Here is a 15,468-nt window from a genome sequence, read left to right as displayed (position 1 = left end):
CACTGCTGGCATTCATGGAGTACATTAGTACTTAGTGGCCAAGTCAACACATATGCTTAATTGTGGAGTAAACTAATTAACTGTGGAGAAAAGCCTAACTGTTTACACATGTGATGCTATTAGGCTGCAGTAAACTAATTAATGCCACTGTAAGATACTACTGTCGGGGACTAGCAGGGTCCCCGCTATCTTATGGTGAGATAATTAACTGCAATTAAATGCACATGTCGGTGCTGACTGCAGGCACAAATTATGCCTTGTCAGCGCAGCCAGCAGGCACCTGGCTGCACATTTTTAGCACCCTCTTGCCCTAGCCAGCCTCTCCACTACCTGATGCTGCCACCCAGAGCCTGGGGCTGACCCCCTATGTCCCCAGCCTTGTCGTAAACTGCTGTACCCTGGCTCAAATTGCTGCTTTCCTGGGTGCCCCCAGGGCTAGTTTACTCCGGCTCAAACTGCCTTGGAGTGTATTGCACCCAGTAATAGCAAAAGTAACAGAATCCTGATAAATTAAATGAACAGTTTCCTGGAACATCCTGTTCTTGAAATGTATGTTCGTCTCCCATTGACTTACATGGGAGCTGTACAGGCATGTGTCAGCAGAGGCTTCAGTCAATGGGTTACTTTGAAGATGAAGTTGCTCCTATACATTTCCTGGAGCTTTATTTTGCATCGTACTACTTGTGGAGATAATCAGTTTTATCTGACTCTGTCCTTTTCTGTTCTCCTCCTTTACTACCACTATACCACCATTTTGCTTCTATAGCAAAAACGTCCTCTCCTCCATCCTGTCTACTCACCTTCTGCTTCTCTTGGACTCCAGTGCCCTGATGGGTCACATGGCATTGGTGAGGAGGCACTGAAGGCATATTGCACCAGGACTCTTCCTTCCACACATAGATCGCATGCTGATCCCACTTCTCTAGGAGGCCAGGAAAACAGGAAAACACACCAACTTAGTAACAGTTGAATAAGCAGCTCATTCAACTATGCTAAAAGCAACAAGACTAAATTTCACTTAACCTTCTTTCCTTGAGGCACTGGCAAAGAACACTTTCTGGCCTTCTGAAGGTTCAGTATAATGGCCTATGAAGTCTATATCCATGTAATGATCATGTGGGATATACAGGTTTCTCTTGCCAACCAGGTTTTGCCAACCATGGTTTTGAGTATCCACGGTTAATATTCCGTACACCATTATGGTTAACACGGTATACAATTTTGAGTAACCACAGTTTTTGGTGGCCATGCATCAGCCTGCCACCTGCCATTTCAAATCACCCGTGCTCTTGCTAGCCACCCGTGACACTCCCATCTCCACATGCACGCTCAGTCTTGTGCTGTGCTTCACACCATTAATGTTCAGTTGCAGGTGCTCTGCATTTTTCTCTCAATTTCTTAGTGATTTTTGCATTTTGCCCTTAATTATGGCCTCTCAGTGAGTGAGTGGTGAAGGTGAACAATTTGTGAAGAGGGCAAGGAAAGTGGTGTCCTTGGAAACAAAAGTGAGGTTGCTGGATTGTCTAACATGTGGAGAGAGTGTGGTGAATATAAAACACTGTATGTTCCTTTATTATTTATATTCAAGTCCCTAACCCCATTTTTCCCATAAACCTTTTGTCTTATGAACCACAATTTTTCCAGCCACAGGAACTTTCAGGAACCTAACCCCTGTGGTTGGCGAGGGAAACCTGTACGAGGCCAGGCACTTGCAAAACCATGCTGGGTTGTTTGATTTTTCTTTAATAAAAGGGGATCAAGCCCTGATGAGAGAGAAGATGCCTGGTCTAGTTCTTCAAGCAGACAAAGTGACATCAGGAGATTTCATTTCTATTCTTGACTCATTTGTGGCCCCACTAGTGACCAGAGGTAAGGCATTAACCTCTCTGGGCTGCAGTTTCCTCGTACATAAAATATGGTTAACGTGAGCTCCTTCCAATGTTCAATGAGGAAAAAGAAACAACCCACTGATTCACAAATATTATTGCTATTAAATTCATAGAACCAGAAGTACAACTGATGTCCACTGGTGCAGTTCTAGTGACTGCGGTAGTAATACTGATTAGCCTCTGCTGGGGCGTTAACCCACTAGTTCCAGTATTCAATGCTCCTGGCAGTCGCATCACTTTGAAGTATGTATTAAAATATTTGCAAGGCTTGGAAGCCTCCCAAATGTTAGTGTGCACCATAATTCATCCGAAGATTCACTAGTTGCTATTTATTGCATGCCTATTAAAAAAAATGTGTGCACACCAAAGGCACAACACGCATAGCAAGAGCCAAATAAAACAATTACTTTGCACTCTGCCTCAGATATGTATGGATATCAATCAGGATTGGTTCAAAACCAAATTTCATCACCACAAATAGACGCTAATTCTTAGTGATTAGCAGTTTGACTGGCTCTAGTTGTGAGGCTTATTTGTGCAGTTTTTAGCCAGGTCTGTTGGCATCCTCAGCTAGAAGTTATTGTAAAACTAGGAAATGGCATCCTATATCTGAGCTCTTTGAGAATGGTAAGACGGGAAGGGCCCTCAGAAATATGAATTCAGGCTTTGACCTCTTATGGGGCTCTGGGGTCTAGCTTCTCTTTCAATGACCAAAACCCAGATTCACTCTGTTTGCTGTAGGATCTTACAGCAACACTTATTTGTAGATTGTAGGTATATCTACACATGCTATTAATGCACAGCAATAAACTGCAGAGCTTACTGCTCTGCAACTTATTGCTCCTGGGCATACCATTTACTGCACAGCTAATTATTCACCTGTGCAGTAAATGTCTCATGTAGACATGTCCAGTGATTTCAAATCTTTTTTTTTTTCCTTCGGCTCTTTCATGAAGCTGTAAGGGGAATTGTCAGGAAGAAGGACCTGGAGTGAATTTTTGGAGCAATGGGAACAATATTATGGCCATTAACGTCAATGATGCCAGGAGCTCATTTCTGAGGAGAAATCATGTGCATTTTAAACAACACAGGTAAACAAATGGATGTGTTCATTGAACATTTTGGAGGAAATTAAAAGTACGTGTGTACAGAGGTCAGAGTAAGGATCACAGTATCCTTTGCTCTGCTTCCTGTTCTCTATTTGACCTCCTATAGTGCCTGCCACAAGCTATATATTACTTATCCTCTCCCAGTCTCAGTTTACACACCTGCAAAATTTGGTTAATACCACTTACATACTTTACAGGGCATGTCTTAACTACTTTGTTTATAGTTATTGTTTGAGAAACTAATAAAGCTTAATTAATTGACATATGTTTATAAGGCCCTTGGCTGAGAGGCACTAGGGAAGTGAAATGTAGCATTATCATCATGCACTTTTTTTCCCTACAATCTATGGATATGGGGGACAGAACCCCCTGTAGCAGCACTCTTCCAGTTTCTCAGCAAAGAGACTCCTGCACTTGGTCCTGGATGAGGACCGGGAATCAAAAGCCAAGTTTCCACAATTAGGACTGCTTTTACTCAAATTAGCAGCTATATGGTTTCATCATAGGCTGCCATGGTGGAAAAAAACTGTAGGCTCATGGACAAACATTTTCTTTTACCAGCAACAACTTGGAGGTAAGAAAAATCACAAGGAGTATCATGTGGGAAAGTCTGTGAACACTTTCTTCTTTTTACTTTTCCAGCGTAGGAGCCAAACTCATCCCTGATTTAACTCATAGGCTAAAAAGGAGTTACGCTGGGGATAACTCTTGGGCTAAAGCTTTTGGTTTGTTTATTCATGCAAACTTTTGCACATAAATCCTATAAGCAGACATAGACATCTGAACCACTTAGGGTTTTGCTATTACAGGTTTGTGAAACTCTGAGCCAGATTTTCTGCTGCCAGGTACCTAATGCAGCCATTTACACCAATGCAAAATGCTACCCAACCAGAACGATAACCAGTCACACTCAAGTTTTCTTCTGAAAATGCCTTCATTCTGTCCTAATGTAGTAAGCTACCAAAAGTGCAGGGTGATGGAGGATCTAGCTTTCTGTGTTATGTGAGAAGCCAAATACTAGGCAGACTCCAGTGGCATGGAGTTCATGGTATAGAGTGGATGTATTCCAGCAAAACAACCAGTCAGTGAAGTGGATCCACTGCTTTCTACTGAGACAATTGTCATAACAGTCTCAGTAAGATTAGTGGGCAATCCAATAGCAAATGGGAAATCTGCCATGCTTTCATACCATGGATGGCTGTATTTAGATTGAAGTTTACTTATGTCTATTTGGAGTTCAGAATTCCTTCTGTGTCCTCAGAGGTATTGAAAGCAAGCAAGGAAGGAAGTACCCTCGTTTAGATCTAGAAATTGTATTGCACCAAATACAGTGATGAAAAGAACAAGGTATTATCACATCCATGGAAACTAATGCACTTGCTTTGATAAACAGTTGGAAGATCAGAAGCACTCAGTGCTTATTACCCAAGCAGGACTTGCTGTAGAGCCCCCCTACAATAACTCTTTACATTCAGCCTATGCATATCAAAGCCGTATCCACATGAATGGATGTTTGACAACAGCAAGATGAAAACAGTGTGGAGATGCAGTCGGGAAATGAATGATCGTTTTTATCCCCCTTTTGCTTTCATGCGATTTGCTGCTGCTGCTGTTTTGTTGGGGGTTTTTTAATACATGCGTTTGTGGGACAATCAGATAATATGGAGGCTTTCAGTTCACAAGACTGGTTCTTCCAAACAATAGCTGGGAGCATCAGGAATGCCAAGGATTCCAGACACACAAGCAGGGATGACGTTCTGGACTACTGGAGACTACTTAGACTACTTCTTCACAAGGACTGTTACACTAGTGTGGGTATCTGGTAGAGCGACCTTTGCTGAGGTGCCTTGGTCTTTTGCTATGAGTAAATTAAAAGAATCCCTCATAGAAAGACAAGAATACAATATGGTCAACTGCACCTATTCAAAAATCATGAATGCGATTCCTCCCCCTCCACCCTACCCCTCCCAAATCATTGAGATTAAGAGAGCTGGGATTCTTTTTTCTGGTTTGGAAACTTTAGAGGTCATGTTTCAAGCTTTCTTTTGCAACCAAAAAGGATGGAAATATACTTTTTTTGTTAAGTAATAGCTGACATTTTTATCTAATCACATGACTCCAGAAGCTAAAACTAAAGGGAAATACTTAGTATTGCAGGACTTCAAACAACAATGACAAGAGTTGGCAACATGAATTAATTCTAAAAGACAAGCAACTCCAGGGGCTTCAGGTCACAATGCAATACCATGCAGAGATATCTTAGCTAGCCATGCATTACTTCTTTGCTAGCAGATACAGCTCAGTTTTGTGCAGTTGACTCAAGAACACTTTATACTACTCTGCCATTATAAATGGGACTTAACGTACAATACATATTATGTATATCTAACTGATGTGATATATGCTCTCTCTAGTCTCCTTTCCACTGCCAGGGGAGTGTAAAAATGGTCTCAGTAGAGTAAGAATCAGGCCAGAGGCACACAGCAGCAGCGAATCTGTGTTCTGGTATTTGTATGAATAGTTCTACTGCAGTAGATGTATCTATTCATTTGAATGAAGCAAGTGAGATTTGGCTTCAAGGTTTGCGCTATGACTAAATATCACTGCATGGATACAGCCTTGTCCCATACAGGTGAAACGACATATATATCTATTTTCACCTTTGAGTTTTCTCACACAGTGGGGACTACCCTGCAAACCGAGGTGTGCTTGCCTTTAACCATGTAAGCAGTCCTGCTGGATTATATAAGTACTTAAAGTTAAGTGTATGAATACACATTTGCTGGACTGGACCCCCTAACAGTTCTGATCTGTTGAAAGAAACAAACTTACCAGCAGAACGATTAAGTTTTAAGAAAAAAATAGTTCAGCGACATTTCTAAAGGCCATGGAAATATTTTAGTTTAAGTTAGGTTTAGCAAACTTCTTTTAATATGAAGAAACAAGGAACTGGATATAAACCTCTTAACAATGTCTCGGTGCTAACTGTACTCAGTAATATTGACCACATAGATTTCAAGTCCCAAAGGACAGGTTTCAAAGAAATCAGTACTCAGTTAACAGAAAATAACTTTGTTATGGAAATCTAAATTTAATGGGCTATTCATTGTGTACCCTTTAAGCAACAACTAGTTATGAGTTATTTAAAATATACATATTTCTTAGACCTCAAGTTATACTAGAGACACATTCTTTTACCTAAGGAAAAAATATTGATATAAGATTAATTAACAGGCAGATGGGATTTATTTAAATACAACAACTAACTTATGAAATCTAAATTAAATGCATATGGGGGAAACTTAATTTACCTTTAAAAATGGATGATCATGGGCCAAAAATGCCAGACTAATTCTCAGTGTTTCAGACAAAACCCCATACATTTTAGGGCCATGTTTTCAAAACACATTGTACTGATGCATAACTAGAATGAAAGAAAATGGTAATGTGCTGAAGCCCTCTAGATCAGTGGTTTTCAACCTGTGGTCTGTGAACCTCTGGGGGTCCACAGACTGTTTAAGGGGTTTGCAAAAGATGACTATGATCAGTCAAAAGTATGTGAATACCTAGACTTACAATTCCAAAGGGCCCGTACCTCCATTTGAAATTTGTTAGGTTGAAAACCACTGCTCTAGATCCATGACTGATCTGATCAGAGCTGTAACTGGGAGGCTCTGGGCCCTACATGGTGGTGGTGCACAGCGCAGCAGCTGCAGTTGCACTGTCAGCAGTGGCATGGTAGCTAGGAGAGCAGCAGCAGTGGCTATTATTTTTATGCCTCCCTGCACCAAAAATCGGCACCTGGGGCTGGTGCCCCAATTGCCTCCCCTTAGTTTCATTATTGAATCAGATCTGTTACTGCATTAGCTGTCTTATCATGCACATATGGTGAAATCCCTTCTTGTGCAAAGGATTAGAACAAATTTCTATGTATCATGTAAATCCAAAATATAGTGGAATTGCATCTTAAATGGTGCATGGTTTTTTGTCTTGACCTTTTTGCCCAAGAGGGAAGTTTTTCTGTGCTGTAGACAATATTTTTTTTGAAATATTTTAATTTAAATGAATATGAGTATTGACACTTAAGACCATTCATGTGCTAATATACTTGTATTTGGAACGTCACAAATTCAATGCACGTTGCTTTGACTCCAGTGGACACACAAATTTATTTTTAACTTAAAAATCCATGGAAATTCCATGCAAACAAAGTTGGTTACTGTAATACAAAAACTAAGAATGCAAATGTCTGCAGGAAATGTACTGGTAGATCTCTCAGCACTACCACAACTCAGTCAATTTGGTCATAAATATATTTTAATGAAATACAAAGTAGTACAGGTTGCTGCATACATGCAAGCGTTTTATATTGTGATTTTTGCAAACATGAACTGCCAGCTTGTTCACGTAGTTTTCATTAATATAGAATTAATCTTTTTTATTATATTGAATATGCATAACTAACTACAGGCCTCCATGTGCACACATCATCTCCTATACAAGTTCTTTCTGACATACACTTAGAAGCTTGTACGGTCTACGCTACCCTCACTAAAAGGGTAATAAAACACTGGACCAGGTTATCCAGAGAGGTTGTGAAATCTCCACCCTTGGCTGGGATGAACTAGTTGGGGCTGGTTCTGCTTAAAGCAGAGTGTTGGACTAGATGACCTCCTGAGGTCCCTCCCAACCCTACTTTTTATGATTTCTATGATCTACAAGCTTATCCAGCCTAATCATTTATTCAGTTAAGAAGCCTGAGTAGTTAGGCTGTACAGACATTTTGAAGCAAGGGGGACAAAAATCTCTTAACTGAAGTTGTTCAATAGCTGTTAAGATGTACTGTACAAGTGGCTCTGAAAGATCTCCTAGCCTTGCCCACTCCCTGTTGTCACCTATTTGCCTAGCAAAAGGGGTGTGCTGTTCCAAACACTGGAAGGAACTGCAGGGCCTCTATTTCTTATGTTGTCACTGCGGCAGCAGCATGATTTGTTGTGTATTGCACATGAAAAGTATAGGATTAGGCATAGCAGGGGCTTGCATTCAGAAGTCCTGTTTGTGAATGGACAATTGTGTATGGAGAACTTCTCATATAAAAAACAGAGACTGCAAAAGTGAGAATCAGTAATTTTAAATGCTTTTTTTATATATAGCAGGGAAGATATGTGCTCCTCAAATGACTAAACAATGGGTCCAGACAGACTGCTACAGCCTGGTCAAGAAGCAAAGGAACATGTGGAAGTGGAACAAATAGATCAATAAGCTACTGAGACGAGCCCTGATTAGGAAAGCATCTCTAAGCACGAAGGAACTCAAGCATGTATTTAAGTGCTTTCCTGAACTGGTGCCTTTGGTTAATTCGAAGCTCCTAGAGCATATAATAACTCATGATCACCTTTCAAAGAAGTGGCCATCGATGGGAGGAAACCATTCCAGGGAGATGGAGGTTGATGTTCGGTCTACGATCTGTGGGGCGATGGCAATGGGGGCTGGCTTCTTGGCAGGCTGCCAGCTCTGGTATACCAGGTCCAAGTAGCAGTGCATTCTTGCTACTTGATTGGGCGTGAAAGAGTTGGTGCAGTCATCATCTGAAAGCCAACAGAATGAGAGAGAGGGAGAGAGAATTATGAGCTGGTAAATGTGAGCTTCTGAGCTCCTTGCGGATGACAGGAAGGGCTCTCCCAGAGTGCAGGAGTTAATGGCCTGTGAACAAATTAGTGCAGTCATCACTTCTGGAGACAGGTGAAAGGAAACAGAAGTAAAAAAAAGAATCCCTCCTTTTTCCTGTGTCTTGGGGCACACATGAAGATCCTGAAGATCACCCCAAGGTGAACAGTGATGCACAGAGGTCCAAAAGAATCCAGAAAGCCTGAGTGCAGCTTCTTTTGATCAGAGTTGGAGCTACACTGTGACTGGAAATGGAAAAGGTTTTCATGTAAAAGGAAATGTGGGAAAAGAAAGGAACAAAAGCACAATTCAGTGTAAGGTTCTTTTTCCAAACCCTCCTCCCTTATCCCATCACACACACTTCTCCAAACCAATTTGTGGAAAGTATTTTAGGTCCTCATCCTGATTCTCAGTATCTTTCTGCTACAACCAAGCTATGAGTTAAGGTCCAGGGAAAGGGATTGCCCCATGTAACAAGGACTTAGGATGTGGTACCAAGGACTTTTGATGGGGCAGTCACAGGGCCCAGGGGAAACACAGAACCATCTGCACCAAGAAATGGAAGTTTCCTTTTCTTGTTTTGGTCTCCAAAGATCGGAGGTTTTCTTGGACTGCTTCCTGAACTCTTAAGTCTAACAGGTTAAGGAACTAAGCAGTTTTGTTCTCAGAGACAGAAAAGGAGGGAGCACCCACTTGCCACCCCCTTAGATAGCCAGAAGGAAGCAAGGGACACTAAAGAGACAACCATTTGCAAAAACATCAGCAATGTTAGCTCAGGCAGGAAGGCCATAAACCATATTTCACTACTAAACAGAGGGGACATCTATACATGTGCTTTAATGTACAGTAGCCTCTTCCAAAGCCCATTAAAGTGGCCCAGAGAAAACTGTGCTAATATGCGAATGTACAGTAGAATAGGCTACCATGCATTAAGCATCACTAAAAAAGTGTGTGCTTTTGCTACTGTGCATTAGGGCAGCCTAATGTGCCTTTATGTAGTACTTCACATTAGAGGTACTAAACAATGCACGGTAGCAAAAGCACATGAATGCACCTGTAGATGCGCCCAGAGAAAACTAAATGAGTTGCCCAATGTCACACAGAGCAGGGACAACCCAGAGCTCACCATTCCCAAGCTTGCACCTTAGTTTGTCAAAGGTCCTTTCCTCCATTCTGGCCCTTTTCCAGCAAGCACCAAAGAGAAATATTTCTCACCGTGTGCATGTAACATGTAGCTCAACAGGGCCTGAATCTTAGCAAGGGATTCTAGACACAACAGTGGTGCAAGTACTAGTGAGTTTTGCACAGCTGTTGTGAGAGTGGTGGGTTACTGAAGCTGGGTCAGTTGTTTGCTTATTTGAATATGTTGCCAATTTGATATAGTTTAAGGTTTAGTTATACACATTAGCAGGGGTTCTGATGCCTTCAGGTTTGAGCTCAAGCAGAATTGGACAGCATGAAAATGGTCTTAAAAGCTGACTGAATTTACTGACTTGGTAGAATTCTCTCCAGTCCTCCCACAAACGACAGCACAAGGAGCCTGCTCTGGTTGGAATCGGTGCTTAAATTGCAGCGCTCATTACTTTTTTTTTTTTTTTTTTTGCTGAACCAAATGCAGGAGACTGCCTAGGGATTGTGTACTTTACAGTATGTCTCCTTGGCAAATTCCACAGAGTAACTAACTTCCCCTCATCAAGCACAACAATAAGATAGGCAGGTGCAGTTGATTTGAAAATATCCATTAAATCCCAGTGGCCAGCCCGAAGCTGCTGTTTACATGCAAGAAGCCACATTAATGTAGCATCCTTGGATTTCCTCAATAATTATTGATGGTCCTGAGCATCCTGTAAAAGCCATAAATATTCCTCAAGGAAGCCCCAAAGTGCACAAAGGCCTCTAATAGCCATCATAAAGGAACAATAAAATATATACAGGAGAGCTTGGAGACAATGGCGCAGGGGGAAGATGACCTGCATTCTCTGCTGGAGCTTGGAGTCAGTCTAAATATCTGCATGGGCTGTTTTGTGGGAGAAGAGCTTTAAACATTAAATTGGTGCTCAGATATCAGAGCTGGACGCAAGATGACAAATAAATACCTAAACAGACAGACTGACTTGTCAATATTACCTGTCTGGTTAAGTCCAAAGAGAGCAAAGAAGATATATTTGAGACACACAAGCAGATATTAATTGGAATGAAAGCAAGCAAGCAAGAATTTAGAGCTGCATGACCTCAACCTAGATGTTTCAAAGGTATTTCTACAAAGATCTGATATCCTGATATAAATTTTATTCCACTGGGAACAACAAAAAAAGCAAACAAACAGATTCATGCATGAGCTCTAGAGATGCCTATCGTGTTGCTTCACTTATTTTTTCAAGAATAAATAATAATTTTTGTCCCCAACACCAGCACATCTCTAGTTCCCACTAGTAGATAGATATCTCTTTGTTCTGCCTGTCGGTGTCATCTGCTGATAGAGTTAGCAAGGAAGGCTCTCTCCAGACAGAAGAAATCTCTGCACATTGAAACATTCATTCCCCATTCCAGGGCTATTGCCCCTGTCCACATCCCTGAAAATACTGATTGGAGGTGTGTTATTACCAAAAAGTGGTAACTACATCCAGGTGTGAGACTGTTGTAGAAACTTAGTAGGTAGAATTGGTTTCCTACTATTGTGCTCACAAGAGGTGTACAACATGTGGTGAGGAGCTGGCTTGCTCTGTACAAATTTGTCCTTGAAACTACACCTTAAAAGAGGGGAAAAGAAAAGAAAAAAATCAGCACTGCTTTAATTCACTGACATTCAAGGCTTAAATGTATTTTGGTTATAAAGCAAACTTCCCCTTTGCCTCAGGCCACTCACATGGCCCCTTGCATGAAAAATCTAGCCATGGCAGGAGTAGAAATATACCTGAAAGCAACTGTAACTAAAATAGTTCACTCATTAGTTGCACCTTCTCTTTGTGGAGTAAAGGAGTCTTGCCATCAGGACTTAGAACCCCATGAAAAGGGGAACGCTGACCAAAGCATCGAACACTATCCCCTTCATCAAGCGACCCGGGCTTCTTCGTTTGCCCTTAAACTTCCAGCAGGCAGGGGCAGCGATCCCATCCCCCGTGCCCATGCGTTATCTGAGGGAGAGGCACTCGGAGAGCTCAGCATTCCTTCCTAGCGCTAAACTGAAATGTCAGCACGGAGCGCCAGCCCATGTGTATACTACCGATTTCTGCCAGCACAGCTTTGTCAGCCAGCAGTGTGGAGGAGTATGTTCCCTGTCTGATGCACCTGTGCTGGCAGAACTCCCTTTAATAGATTGACAAACTGTGCTTTGCTGGTATAACTTGATTCACTTCTTGGCTGTGGTTTTACTGCTTTGTTATTGTAGACCTAGGAGTGCTTTGTAAGGATGCTATACCAGGACTACTTAACTAGGAGAGCACTCCAAATGTAGACATAATACCAGTCATAAGACACAGATTTGAACCCTTGACAGAGCGATGCAGAGACAGGAGGGATGGAAACAGAGCCAGCCCATACCATGCACATGATATTAGAGCAGACAGCAAAGAGTATGATCAGGCACATCCAAGCACGTGGCTGGCACAAGTCTCCAGCCTACATTTATCACTTTGGTAAGGGACGAGAGACTTAACTGCCAAAGCTGATATTTTCAAAGGAGATCCCAGAGGTCAGGCATTCGGATCCCATTGACATTAACGGGGATCAGGGCGCCTAACTAGCTTCAGTACCTTGCTCAATCCCAGCCCCAGTTTGCCAGAGTTGAGCCCTGACCACCATACTTTTGGATGAAAAGTATCATGGGAACTTCAATGACAACACCCGGTCACAGCAACGATAGAACATCCCATCTGAAATAAGCCAGTTACAATCTAGTCTCTCATGACTCCACCCCTAAATCTACATATTACACAGCATCTTTCTTCTCCCCACTCCCGGAAACGTAGGAAAAGCCCAAGTACCTGCATAGCTCATGAAGTTGCTGTATGGTGTGTTTAGGAAACTGCGAAAACCACATGTGTCATTGCCAGGCCCAGGGTCCCCACACAGCTTCTGCTTTGGAGCTGGGTTGGTATCACTGCAGAGGTCTCCCGTCTCAAACGAGGGCTCGGTTTCCATGCAGGGGTCACTGCAGGATAGGATCTCAGAGATTCCCCGGAAGACGTGGTAGAGCCCCAGGCTGTGCCCAATTTCATGGATCATTGTATGTGTGTGGCCGGGGATGCCATAAAAGGATGGATTCAGCACAATACCACCTGGGGGAGAAGGAGAAAAGGATGGATTCAACACAATACCACCTGGGGGGAAAGGAGGAGCATTGCATTTGTCTTACTTGATTGGAACGTCAGGGGGTAAGGAGGTGGAGAACATTTATAGGTCTAAATCTTACTGTTCATCACACCATTATGGTACTGAGCAGGGAACTGAGACTGCTCTGCCCAGAACAGAAGACAGTCAGCTTTTTGCAGGCTTGACACCAAAAAAATCATGTAAAAATGCTGTATCTACAAGAGCTTAAAGAGTTAAAGATAATGTATAATGGGGCCCACATGACTTGGGTTTGCTACGGTACTGGAAGGATAAGGAAGCCAGGGACAAACCCTGTAGTCCTGATTCAAAGTTCATGGATGTCAAAAGAAATATTTCCATTTGTTTAGAAGGCTTTGAATCAGGGTCTTGCGTTATTTGGACAAAATTCCTGTTAAAATCAAAAAACTCTTCCCAGCTTACATCCAACCTGGGTATAGTCCAGAGCGTTTGGATACAATGCTCCTTCATGACAGAACGTAAACAGTACATACACTGTACATTATTTACATGGGACAAAATCATATATAACAAAACCCTATCAACTCACAGAGCAGTTGAAGAGGTATGTTGCATATTGGAGATATCTGCAAATTAATTAGTGGACAAAGAAAACTGAAGCTATTTTCTAATTCAAAGGGAGAAATTTTAAAATCAGTTTTGAAAATCTATACTTAAAGATACTTTGTTCACTTGCTATCCAAGTGTGGTTTAATGCGAACCGTTTGTGGTATTACTTCACAGCACACTAGCAAATATGCAGGAGTCTAATTTGTAAAAAAAAACAATATGACATCTTACTAATGTGATAGCTTATTAGACCAACTTCATTGTTAAATGTTTGCAAAGTAGTAAACGTGATTTTTTGGTGTGTGAATTACGGAATAGATAAGCAAATGGCAAATTAGCAAGGTTCTGCAGTACATTGAATTAATAATGAGAAGGATATGTTTAGCTGAGCCATAGCTCTGCTTGGATTTAGTGCTCTGTTCCATATTTGCTTTATTTAGCACATTAAACTCAACTTTTTTTATAAGGCTTTTAGTTTAAAGTGTTTACCTACATTGCCTGTTAAGATTAGGAAAACCCATATTAAAAAGAATAATGGTAAAATAAATCTTGGATGTAACGCCTAGCTAATTTAGTGAGAGAGATGAGAGAAATGGTATGCAGGAGGAATTTTATCAGTGGCTGCAATACAGTGAAGATGAGATCATTAAATTATGATGCATCACAGATCCGATCCACCATCATCTTTTTGGTGACTCTTGTTGCAACAGTAAAAGGGTATGAGCAGGGCCACAAACACGTGAAAGATTGCCTTTGTGTGTGTGTTGGGGAGAGAAGTCATATCCATTTTTATGTATATTTTATGTAAGTGTGTGAGCAATGCAATGAGGAACATCTTTGCCGGTGTCGAAAACCAGCATAAAGCTCTCTGACCTGTTTTATCCCCCTCAGAAGCAGCACCAGAAACCTGCACAATCATTTCAAGTCACAGAACTGGTCCCTGCTCCAGCCCTGCATGGGTCAAATTAAGGAAATGTGGATTTGTTTTTATGTGGATTCTCTGATCCTAGTGTGCTGATCCTTTCTTTAGGAGGATGATATGACTGCCACCTCCCTATCCTTCCTGCACAGCATCTGCACAGATGACCAGGTGTTTGACCTCTATGCGGGTGGAATGAATTGCTCCAAGACAGAACCTCTGTTAAGTATTTTGCGATGGCCCGTTACAAAAGGATGCTCTTTTGGGTATATTGTCTAGTGCTGGAAATCTTGGCACCAGCCTGAAATAGGAGAGGCAATTACAACAAAGGTTGGCTAAACAATATTGGCACTGGACTGTATTGGGTTGTATGGGCAGGGCTGTTTTATTTTCGCCTTTGTTTAAGACGTATATTTTTCACAGATGTCAAGAGTCTAACTCAATTGAAGTTTTCCAGAAAAGATAACTGCCTCACCCAGATAATTTATATTCCAGTGCTTAGATCTGGACTACAGCACATATTTCATATTTTTTTATTAAACACATATTGGATTTATGGAAGAAAGAAGAAAGAAAAGATTCAAAATGAATTCTCACAGATCAACCATAGGACTGGGGTGGCTGTTCTAACAATTTTTTTTTCTTACTTTTTTCCTCATTGTGAGTCAACCTGAAATGGCTAGTTAAAGGTTTTCTACTCAGCTCTTGCTCTGGTCAACCTGGTCTGTCAATAAACAGCTTTGTTAGGAGATACTGTTGATGATTAGCTATAATTATAAGATAGAACAACTGATACAAACTTCAAAATGAGTCCCATCACCTCTCTTTCACTACAGAAAGCCCTCCAAGGATTATTTTCTGATCTGAGTAAAGAGTCCACTAATTCTCTGTCTCTTTTCACAGTTTCATAGTTTCATAGTTTCATAGTAGCTAGAGTCGGAAGGGACCTAGGTAGATCATCTAGTCCGACCCCCTGCCTTGGCAG

General features: G+C 41.5%; 1 protein-coding gene across 1 annotated transcript in view; it reads right to left on the bottom strand.

Annotated features, from left to right (window-relative positions):
• Window positions 1-15,468, bottom strand: part of PAPPA (pappalysin 1) — a 220,807-nt gene that overhangs the window by 129,827 nt on the left and 75,512 nt on the right. The window contains exons 4-6 of the mRNA XM_019540642.1: window positions 12,649-12,942; window positions 8,394-8,586; window positions 801-922 (exon numbers count right to left, since the gene is read on the bottom strand). Coding sequence (XP_019396187.1) covers window positions 801-922; window positions 8,394-8,586; window positions 12,649-12,942 — 609 coding nt within the window. The remainder of the gene's footprint in view (window positions 1-800; window positions 923-8,393; window positions 8,587-12,648; window positions 12,943-15,468) is intronic.

The sequence above is a fragment of the Crocodylus porosus genome, unplaced genomic scaffold (assembly GCF_001723895.1).
Source record: "Crocodylus porosus isolate Cpor-Errol unplaced genomic scaffold, CroPor_comp1, whole genome shotgun sequence".
Lineage (NCBI taxonomy): Eukaryota > Metazoa > Chordata > Crocodylia > Crocodylidae > Crocodylus > Crocodylus porosus.
Note: the sequence above shows the minus strand (reverse complement) of the source record. Positions and strands in the feature narration are given on the sequence as shown.